At 34.8% G+C, this 12231-nt stretch overlaps 1 protein-coding gene across 1 annotated transcript in view; it reads left to right on the top strand.

Moving 5' to 3' along the window:
- LOC145277008 (cleavage stimulation factor subunit 3-like) overlaps positions 1-11187 on the top strand; it is a 220897-nt gene extending 209710 nt beyond the window's left edge. The window contains exons 19-21 of the mRNA XM_080128604.1: positions 833-927; positions 3848-3908; positions 10275-11187. Coding sequence (XP_079984730.1) covers positions 833-927; positions 3848-3908; positions 10275-10495 — 377 coding nt within the window. The 3' untranslated portion in view covers positions 10496-11187. The remainder of the gene's footprint in view (positions 1-832; positions 928-3847; positions 3909-10274) is intronic.
- Positions 11188-12231: the final 1044 nt, after the last annotated feature.

Below are 12231 nucleotides of genomic sequence, written 5' to 3'. Positions count from 1 at the left end.
CTAATTCTTCTTGGTTCTAATATATATATATATATATATATATATATATATATAAGAACAAATAGTTAATAAAACATGTTAAAAAAACACTTTGAAAAAGAGTTGAAAACATTTAATTTTAAAAAAGAAACACTAAATAAGTGGATAGTCCTTAATCTGCAAAGTTTCGAAGAAATACTTTCCTTCTCCTTATATATATATATATATATATATATATATATATATATATAGTAAGTTATGAAAATATGTATGGTAATTAAGCTACACAGAATATTCTGCATTTCATCCTCATGAGAATTTGTCAAGCTTATGCCTTATAAGCCTGATAAATTCTCACAAGGATGAAACGCGGAATATTCTGTGTAGCTTAATTGCCACAAATATTTTCATAACTTACTACCTAGCTCTACTTATGTATTGAGGACTGTTGAATAAATACTGAGAATTTATGCATAAAATTATATCTTATATTAATTTATGTGATTAAATAAAATAGCTATATATATATATATATATATATATATATATATATATATATATATATATATATATATTTAGCTATTTTACTTAATCACATAAATTAATATAAGATATAATTTTATGCATAAATTTCCAGTATTTAATGTCCATTTTACTATTTCAAACAAAAAATTAACAGAAGAATAAAAACAATATTTATAAAATTATGACTACACACACACACACACATTCACATAGATAGATAGATATATAAACCTTTTACGTGTTAACTAAAGGTGTTGACATGTGAGACAAATTAACTTGAAACCTTCTTGATAACTTGACATTTTTTGTTTTGTTTTTGTTTATCTAGCGTCTGGATCTCATCCAATGCCAGGAGGAGTTTTCCCACCCCCGCCTGCTGCCTCTCACCTTCTCACACTTCTGCCACCACCAAACTGCTTCCGAGTAAGTACATTCTCTATATCTATTTAAGAGGCAATGGCTTAGAAATGGCATCTAACATTTTGGCTATTTGCGTTGTGTTATTTCTGTGGAAAGGAATGGAGTGGTACAATGGTTACCATTTTGCACCGTGGGTTTGTTGTTTGTTGTTTGACAACAAAAACGATTGTATTACACATTTAGACAAGATTATGTTTAACGCTTTCAAAATTCATATTAAAATTGTACACATGAACCCATGGCTTAATGGTTAAATGTGTTGGTTAATAATCAGTTCTAAATGATAGTTTTATGGAAGTTACTACAGATGATAATAATTAAGAATAACATAAAATCAACACTTCTACCCATTCACAGTTGATAGAATGAGAACAATCTACCCTTGTTGATTAAATAAAGGGTTCAGTTCAAGGTCTCATATAGGTTCTCAAGTTCAATTATTAGGTTCCCAAGCATGAGAAGATCCATCTGAAGAAAGTTGTGGGCTTACAGGGTTCGCACAGGCTTGAAAAATCTTTGAATTTTTACTTTTTCCTTGAAAAGTCCTTTACTTTGAAAATTCCTTGAAAATATGGAAAATATCTTGGAAATGTCCTGAAAAGGCTTTGAAAATCTTATTGTTTATATTCAGTAAAAATTTGTCAAAATATTAAAAATAAAATCGAAATAAATACTATTAAATTATTTTTTGAAGTATTAATAAAAATACCATTAAAATATTTTTTAAATATTTAAAATATTGTAATACATTGTTCTGAAATTGCATTGTATTATTGTAGATACAACAGTTACATCCCTTTATCACGAAACTACCTGATGTTTTCTATATAACATCAGGTAGTTTTGTGCTAAAGTGATGTAACACTTGTATCCACAATACTGGAAATTCAAAATTTCAAAATAAAACGAACATAGTGTAGACTAATCTACCATGGGAAAAATAACATTTAATCACGCTTGGTTGATCAAATATAAGTAGGTCATTGAACGTAAATATGATTGTCGATAGGCATATTGTTGTATATGTAAAGACATTGGTTTTGAACAAAATGTGTGAAAGTGCCTTGAAATTGCACATGGCTGGCACTAAACAAAAAATGAATAGTTGACCAGTTTTGTTGCGCATTGGAGAACTTCATGTAAATAACTGTGTGACTTTTAAAACTACTTCATGAAATAAAAAGAAAAATGAAAATTACTTTTCCTGTTGTCAATTAAGTTTTTTTGGTTTATTATATCATTGTTTATATGTCAAATTTTGTTTTGAAAACTGGAATTTTGTCTTGAGAAGTCCTTGAAATTGAAAAGCCTTGAAAATTCCTTCAAAACGGACATTGAAAATCTGTACAAACCCTGCTTTACATTGGTTGAAATGTGAATGTAGATAAGAATAATAGTGCGATGAAGCCAAATAATCAATCCTCATCATGAACATTGCAAAATGTCAAATAATTATATTGTTCAAACGTTTGCTTTATTTACTTGATTAATACAACGATTAAACTGATGCTTTGTGTTTTATTTTTCAAGTATAATTCATTCAATAAAGACCATTGACTCTGAAATGTAATAACCCTGTTATAGTTTTCAAATTGTTGGTTTCACTGTCATGAAATGCCTCTCGGGATTATGCATGAATCATACTTTGCAGTTGAAATGATGTGTAACTTGCTTGATTACGCTGTATTTTACTTCCTTTTTCAATATATTCTGTTTCCAGGTTGTGTTTTCGTTTCTGGATCTTTACGGCCCACATCACTGGCAACAAGGAATATTATTAAGGAATTCAAATTTATGTCACATTCATGAATCCCATTAAATGAAATATTCACATAGCAACATGGCACAATGGATAAAGGTGTTGAGTTATATCAGTTCTAAGTGACTGTCTTTTGGAGGTTGAAGGTTTGATGCAAACTACAGACAGTATTAAGAATAAAATAAAAATTATTTAAGATTTCTAACCTGGCACAGGGAACAAGAACAATCTACTGCTGTAAAGTGTTTGGTTGTGGAATTCTGTGTAGATTTCTGAGGTTGACAAAACACACCTGAAGAAGGCTGAAGGTTAAAGTGGCTGAAATGTGTAAGAATAATATCTGAGGAAAAGAACAGTAGCTTGAATAACCCTCATCTTAAAAATTTCAAGAAACTTTTTTTTATATATATTAAGACAGGCACACTGATATTAGTTCAGAAATAAAAATGACTTCAACTTTTATATCTGACTAGCAGATGGGTGCCTGGCGTTGCCTGTGTGCTGGAAAAAAACATTACCACCACAAAAAAATAAATTAAAACAACGTTTTTTACAATTAAAACAGCAGGGAGTGTCTGTACAACCGGAAAAAAAAATGAGCTGGGCTCGAACGTGAAACGCAAAAAAGGGTAAGAAGGTAAAAACTTATGGGCAAACGCTTTTACCTACATGGCCACAAGTGCTTATGATGTCATGACATTGCAAAATAAGTGTTTTAAACATAGTTTTAGTTTAATATGTGTGCGTAACTTGCGAAAAGAACAATGTGAAAAAGGGACTCTTCCTCCAAAAAGTGGTCCAATTGACCGTTACAGAATTAATCTTATTTTTCTAATTTTCACATATTATGCATCTAAGGCATTGCTCTTTCAGATGGTACTGGTTTCAACCCGGTCGGATGCAGATGACAAAAGTTTTTAGCAGACACACAAACACACACACACAAACGTTTCTCCTTCATATAATAAAAGATAATAATGAAATGTCTTATCAAACAATTAGTGAAGGTGTAAGGGATATTGTGTCCAATGAACGTATTAGTTATATCTAGACGATGAGTATTGAAATTGATTGTTAGCAAGTGTTCATAAAAAGATTTATTTTGTATTGAAAAATGTTGATTGTTTTTATGTTTGTTGATGTAATTTTGTTTGCTTCTTGCAGGGTCCATTTGTTGTCATTGATCAATTCATCAAACATATTACCAATGTTACTTTACCCGAAGGTGAGTTTTTACCAATTTTTATTTTGTCCTTTTGGCATCTCTTACTTAAACCTCAAATATATATATATATATATATATATATATATATGAAGAACTTTATTACATTATCATGTTTACAATAAAGGAAATGGTGGAGGAAATCTCTTAATCGGGTAGAGCTTTGTCTATCTAGACAGGTTAACCCTTCCTTTAAGAAAAAAAGAGGCCTGCAGTATTAATGCTGGAGTCCCTTAGGGGTCAATCCTGGGCCCAACTCTCTTCCTGATCTACATCAATGACCTCCCTAAACACATACTTAAATCATTCGTTGACATCTATGCTGATGACACGACCATCTACGGCAACACATCAAAGGATGTAAATGACAAAGTTCTCTCTGATTCTCTCTCCTCTGATCTCGAGCGCGTGGTTCAATGGGGGAAGACGTGGCTGGTTACCTTTAATGCATCTAAAACCAAACTCCTATCCTTACATCATCAACGCTCTAATCCCCATCTGGCATCAATTGTGATGGATGGCTCTCGTCTGGGAGAGGCCCCGTGTTTTGACCAGCTTCTGGGTTTGACCTTTACTCCTGATCTGAAATGGAACACGTACATCAAATCTGTTGCCAAGGTCGCTGGAAAGATGGTGGGATCCTTCTACCGCTCCAGAAGATATCTCACTACTGATGCAATTCTCTATCTATATAAAAGCCAAGTACATCCAAGGATGGAATACTGCTGCCATATCTGGGAAGGAGCTGCTAAAAACAGCCTATCCTGCCTTGACAGAGTACAAAATAGACTTCGTGGCTTAGTGGGGGATGCCCTTTTCTCTACCCTGCAACCTCTCTCCCACAGAAGAGACGTTGCGAGCCTATCCTTGTTTTATCGTTATTTCCATGGCAGGTGCTCATCTAAACTCCAACCTCTGGTCCCCCCTCGCCAATCTTTCACGAAAAACACCCATCTAGCTGAATCCACTGTGAAAAATTTCCCCCACTCTTTATCTGTGCCTAAATCAAAACGTGGATTCCATGAACAAAGCTTCTTTCTTAGAACTGCACACCTGTGGAACTCTGTTCCGTCTGCCTGCTTCCCACCTGACTACAACCTGGATGTCTTCAAGTCCAACGTTAACAAATTCCTAATGAACCGCCCCCTTAAGTAAACACTTCATGAAATCTCCACACTAACGTAATGTACTTGCAATAACCCTTATCCCTGAGTGGCTTCCGGGCCTTGATAAGTGGTGACCACTGTGTAAAAAAAAAAACAACTACTTTTTTCAAGTTAACTTTGTTTTTATATATATACATATACACACACACACATATATAGAATATACATACATACATACACATACATATATATACACACACACACACACACATATATAATGTGTATGTGTGATGCCACCCCACTGTGAACATCGTCGACCTTAACGTTGCATGCCATGGATTTTTTCTTTTATCTTCTCTTCTTGTTCTGGCCGTATCATTGTCTTAGATGCATTGCCGACTGACAAGGATTGCACTGGTATAAAAATAAAAAGAAACAAAAAAAAAATGTCATTAACCATCCCACCCAAGACTCTTCCCAACTGTTCCCTACTGCCACACCTAAAACCACCCACAAAAAAAAAGTTCTAGGTTGGCAGTATTTTGCGCAAACAGCCACCAGAGATGTTGGAAATTGTCTGTTTCTATGTCTATCCTTGTAGCCATGTCACTAGTCAGGGTGTTAAATGTTTTATCTGGGCAGACGTTATCCGCCTGATAGTCAGGGACCCGAACCTTGAATTAACTACTAAGGAGGCTGTCCTACCAGCAGGTGCAAAGTACTGGGGCTGCTGTATTCCCATTTGGTGAATGGATTCTGGACCATGCAGTAGCTTCTGGTGGGGCCTCTCGATGCCATATTAGTGGGTAATTGTTACGGCTTTACCTTTTCATGTTCTACAAAAAAAAACAAGTCTTCATTTCTTTTTCTCTCTTACTTTCCCTCTCTGTTCTGCTCTAAGCAAGTCTGACGACCTAGTCCACAAATCCCAAAACTCCATCATGAAAAGTTTCAAGAAAAAATACACGATTAAACCCAGATCAACTTCCAACGTAGACCCCCACTACCATGTCTCCTTCTCCAACATCAGGGGTCTACGTTCTAACCTTCCAGAGGTTGAAACACAATTACAGGAGACTAAACCAGACCTATTATTCCTAAGTGAAACTGGCATTGGAAAGTCTATTCCCCTTGATGAGTTTGTAATTAAAGATCTGACCCTCAAGATCGCCATGGGCATGGAATATGTGCCTATATTAAAGACGGCTTTCCATGTGGTAGGGACATCTCCAGAGAAGATCCTAACTTACCCTATATGTGCTTTCGGATTGCACTTGCTCACACTACTGCATTTATATTTACTCTCTATCGCCCCCACAACAGCGGAGTTACTATCTTTAAAAGCATATCTGAGAAAATGACCATGTCCTATTTACTTATCCTTCAGCTAACATTCACGTTTGTGGAGACTTCAATATTCACCATGTGGAATGGTTAACCAACTCAAATAAGACCGATGATGAGGAGAGGTTCTGTCATGATTTCTCCATTGCTTATGATCTCACTCAGATTGTTCACGAACCCACCCGTGTGTCCAACTCTGACGGCCAGCATGCAAGTCTCCTAGACCTTTTTCTCACAACTTGCCCTGAACTATGCTCAGTTTCCATTCTGTCTCCATTTAGATCTTCCAACCACTCTGTTGTATCAATTAAGATAAAAATGAAATATAAAAAGTCTTCAAACGTACCTCTCCATCATACAGTATATCGATACTCTATGGCTGGCTGGGATAGTTTTCATACATTTATATCATATCTATCTTTGCGTTCCATGTTTAAAAAGGATGTGTCCTCTATAGTATCAGACCTGACAGAATGATTAATTGTAGGTATTATTCATTTCATACCCTCGAAAAAGTTCTAGCGAAAACCTAACAGCCAGCCATGGTTTTCTCCAGAATGTGCTGCTGCCATTGTGCACAGAAATCACTTCTTCCATTGCTTCAAATATAATAAATGTACTGAGACTAAAGCTGTTTTCAGAACTACCAGTAAGTAAAAAAGTAATAAAGAACACAAGAGAGTTGTATGCTCAGTCCATCAAGTCCAAAGTAGCTGATCAGCGGCTTGGTTCCCACCAGTTTTGGCAAATAGTAAACAGGATCCTGAACAGAAACGTGTGCTCTATCCCAACTTTCATAAATGGACCCGAGATAATCTCATCAGCATCAGACAAAGCCAAACTTTTTGCCAAGAACTTTGCAGCTAATTCTACACTTTGCGACCAAGGCTACCAACTCCCAATATTTCCTCCTGTATCAGAAAACACGCTATGTGATATACAAATATCTGTACGTGATGTTGCCAACCTTGATTCCAGTAAAGCAACAGGCCCTGACGGTATTCCAATTATAGTACTCCAAAAAACTTGAACCAGAACTAGCGCCCATACTTACAAAACTGTTTAACTGTTGTCTTAAGGAGAATTGCTTCCCATCACCCTGGAAAATCTCATCAGTTTTCCCTGTATTTAAGAATTCAGGTGATCAGTCATCTCCCTCTCAGTACAGGCCAATAAGTTTCCTGTGTGTCATGAGTAAGTTGCTGGAATCTGTGTTAAATAGAGAAGTAATCAACCATCTCAGCAAAAATAACCTTCTTAGTGACACACAATATGGTTTCCGTTCTGCTAGATCTACAGCAGATGTGCTTACAGTTATATCTCATAGGATTAGCGAATCTCTCGACAGAGGCAACCTTTCTAGGGCAATTGCTCTTGACATATCAAAAACCTTTGATAGAGTATGGCATAAAGGTTTACTTCACAAGATCTCCAGCTATGGTATAACTTGAAATGTCTTCTCAATTATTAAATCATTTCTCTCTGATAGGTTCATAAGAGTAGTGGTTGATGGGCAGAAATCAGAAGCTCACAGTATTAATACTGGAGTCCCTCAGGATTCCATCTTGGGCCCAACTCTCTTCCTGATTTACATTAATGATCTTCCAAATCACATCCTTACATCATTTGTAGACATCTATGCTGATGACACTACCATCTATGGTAGCACATCTGAGATTAAATGACCAAGTTCTCTCCGATTCTCTCTCCTCAGATCTTGAGCACGTGGTACAATGGGGAAAGGAATGGTTGGTTACTTTTAATGAATCTAAAATCAAGCTTCTATCTTTACATCATCAACGTTCTGATCCCCATATGGCATCAATTGAAATGAATGGCTCTCGTCTTTGGGAGGCCTCATGTTTTGACAAGCTTCTGGGCTTGACCTTTACTCCTGATCTGAAATGAAACACGTACATCAAATCTGTTGCCAAAGCCGCTGGAAAAATAATGAGATCATTCTATCGACCCAGTAGATATCTCACTGCTGATACCATTCTCTATCTATATAAGAGCCAGGTACGTCCAAGGATGGAGTACTGTTGCCACATCTGGGCAGGAGCTGCTAGAAAGGACTTATCTTGCTTTGATAGAGTTCAAAATAGACTTCGTAGCCTCATAGGAGATGTCATTTTTTCTTTCCTGCAACCTCTATCTCACAGAAGGATTAGCGAGTTTGTCTTTGTTTTATCGTTATTTTCATGGCAAGTACTCGACTGAGCTTCAATCTATGGTTCCCCCCCTCGCCAAACTTTCACAAGAAACACTCGTCTAGCTGAAAACACTATCAATAATTTTCCCCACTCTTTATCTGTGCCTAAACCTAAATGTAGATTCCATGAACAAAGCTTCTTTCTTAGAACTGCACGCCTGTGGAACTGTCTTCCGTTTCCCTGCTTTCCAGCTGACTACAATATGATTGTCTTCAAGTCCAATGTAAACAAGTTCTTGATAAGCTGTTCCCCTTAAGTTAACAAATTCACTGAATTTCCATTACTGACAATGACTATATTGTCCAATTGACTACCGTACACTCTTTAACCCTTATCCTCGAGTGGCCCCTGGGCCTTGATAAGTGACAATGCCTTTGTAAAAAAAAAAAAAAAATCCTCGCAAATTAAATGCCTTTAATCTGTTCTTGACAGTAGGAAGAGAGCAATTTTTAACAAGATTCCACTGTTATTGGATTTGGGGAGCCATTTCAAATCTGTTTCTTAGGTTGCGGATCTTGTTTTCCGTTAGAAGTAACTCTAGATCGACCAGATAGAGGCATCACGAACACTGCTGGTGTTTTAGTGTTTTTGCACAGTCTTTCGTACCGTTTTCTCATCACATTTCAATCTGCGGACGATTTCTCAATGGGATAAACCAGAAAGGTGAAGATTAATGAGCTCCTGATGATCACTAAGAGAAAGTCGCGGCATATGGATAAATGTAACGTTGTATAACCTGGAACAACAACAATTACGATTTGAGATGCTTTGTTGCCTGTTGGTGGATATTTTAATCTGATTTAGTGGCGATAATTTAAGCTAGTTTTAAGCGATTTTGTTGTTATGGACTTTCTTTTTGCCTCCTCAATTTGAAGTTTTTTTTAAAAATTGATATGAAGACTAGAATATTTCAATTGAAAGTCAAATCTGAACAGGTAAAATTATAGAGGAATAAAAGGCGAATCAAATAAGGTATAGATTGTTTAAGCAGTAACATAAAATTTAGCTTAAATTTGCAGTTTTTGAAAAAATTACAAGTGCGGACTTTCTTTTTGCCAGCACTGTATATATATATATATATATATATATATATATATATATATATAATTATTCCAGGTTAATATTTTTCATAAGTTAAACAACTAATGAATTTTAATGGAGTTCATACAAGAGTGCCCAATACCGAGTAGAGCAAAATATACTTTTTGTTTTTTATAAACATTTATAGAATCTTTTCTATGAAACATAAAACAAAGGATAGTCTATCCTTCTCTCCACCCCTATACCAGCTGCTGTTGTCATTTTAGACACATTCATGAGCATGTTTCCATTAGCCAGTTACAAGTAACTAGAGACGTTTTCAAGCAATGCTGTTTATACAAGTAAATTCTGTTAATTTTGTATAAGCAGCAGCATCTGAAAATGTCTTTAGTTACTCTTATAACTGGCATATATATGTGTGTGTGTGTGTGTGTGTTGATATCCATCCAAAAATATGAGGCGACTTTTTATTTTAAAGGGAGACTACTCTTCCTACCTCCCAACGGGAGATATATCAAAACTGAATTTAATTATCACTAATAAAAAAAGACATACATTATATATATATATATATATATATATATATAATGTACACACATAGTAAAAGCAAATTTTTTCAGATAATGAAATTTTTGATTGATGTGTATATTTTGTTTGCTTTCCAGAACCAGTTATAATCCAGAATGGAACAGATGCCAAAGTGGATCCAGGAACATTGATTTCAATCGAAATAGCCATGGGTGTTCGAAAACGAAAGGCTCAGGCATCAATACTGGCAGCGACAGCAGCTGAAATGGGAGACGATAGTGATGAAGATAATTCTGAGCTATTAGAACCTCCGGCACATGATATTTATAGAAGTCGACAACAGAAAAGAGTCAAGTAGACCCTCAAGCTCTCTTCAAAAAAAAAAAAAAAAAACATAAAAAATTCTTTGATATTAAAGGAAAGAAACAACATTTCCGATTGATATTTGTTGTCACAATTTGACTGCCAACAACACGTTAATCTTAAAGTGTGACGGATGATAGTAGCTACTTTTGTAGCCCTGCGGTTGTGAGTAACCAGAGATTCTGTGCTCAGGATTTTGTACACAGATTGCAAGAAAAAAAAAAGGCCAACATGTTTCTCATTCTACCTCTTCTTAAAATTCCAGCTTTTTTGGTGCTGGTTTTATCAAACCTGCTTGTTGGCTTGGCTCTTCTCATAACCAGAGGCAAACAAAGAATCCCATTCAAATGAAATTATTGATGTCATTTCAAAAGAAACCAATACCAGAGTCTCAACTCGTCAAAAATACATGAGATTGAGATCCACATTCAGCCCATAAAGGACTTGCATCATTTTTCTTATCAATTGTGCAATCAAAAGGCTTTTCAAATGTCAGCTTCCAATGTGACCATCCCCATCCATTATTTCTTTTCAGCCATACATCCCGCTCCACACACACACATACACACACACACCTTCATCAAGACGTGTTGGTTTCTGGCAATTTCTTTACTTGAATGAATGACTTTCAATGTACATTATTTTCTTTGTTCAAATCATGCCATGATAAAAGCAGTGGATTCTGTATTCTTTGGTTTCAGTTCTTGTTCCTTTTTCTGATTAGAAAGAAACAAGTTCACCTGTTAAAACTGGACGTAAGTTACACAAAAATTTAGTTTTGAATTTGAAATTTTCATCTCAAAGTAGAACATATTTTTTCTTTTAGGAAAATTAGTGGTGGTTGTTCAGAATTCCCCCTATCTTAAAAAAAACAAAAGCGCGGAAAAATCTTTATTTTGTTAAACATGACAAAACAAAAAGATCATATTCCAAAAATCACATGAATTGATCATTTAGTTTTATTTTTAAAAAGAAAATGATTTTTAAACGATTTTAAGTCATTAATGAGAAATCCTAGGCATTATAAGGCTGATCTTACAAGTTGGAATTATTGTGGAATTTTGTGCTCTTGTTTCTTTAAGATGACAATATGAGACAACACTTTTTGCTTACTCATAAAATTTGATTTTCTTAGATATAAATAAAACTAATTTATGTGATTTTTGGAATCTGACATTTTCGTTCTATCATGTGTATGTACATGATACAGATTTTTTTTTTAATATACGGGGAATGCTGGACAAGAACCAAATTAGTTCATTAGTTCTAAAATATAGAAAGTAACCAAAATAATGGTAAAAAGTTTCTGAACTTTAATGAGCGATTATCATTTGTTAAAATATCAGACCAAAAAAATAGCAAGAAATTTTTCTTTGAATATTTTTTTTTATTTAAAAAATTATCCAAGCAATATTTGCATTTTACTTCTGATTTCTTTACAAGTTTTCATTTTTTTGTAACAATCCCTTTTATATAAGTTTTTTTTTATATACTGTTCTGGACGAGGTTAAACACATTGTTAGACTATTAACAGTTGTCTTTTGCATAATGAAGGTCAAACATTGCAGATTCAAGTTCTGTATTTAAGATTTTATTCAATATTTTCAATTGAGTAAGACTTTACAGTTAAAGAACAGTGATACATCAGTGAATGTTAACTTTCAAAAATTAAATGATATTGAGTTAATCCTTGGAAGAGTGACCATATCAGGTGCTATATGTAAAACTCTC

The sequence above is a fragment of the Euprymna scolopes genome, chromosome 5 (genome assembly GCF_053919585.1).
Source record: "Euprymna scolopes isolate OS-2025 chromosome 5, ASM5391958v1, whole genome shotgun sequence".
Lineage (NCBI taxonomy): Eukaryota > Metazoa > Mollusca > Cephalopoda > Sepiida > Sepiolidae > Euprymna > Euprymna scolopes.
The sequence above is the reverse complement of the archived record's forward strand: the minus strand, read 5'-3'. Positions and strand labels throughout refer to the sequence as shown.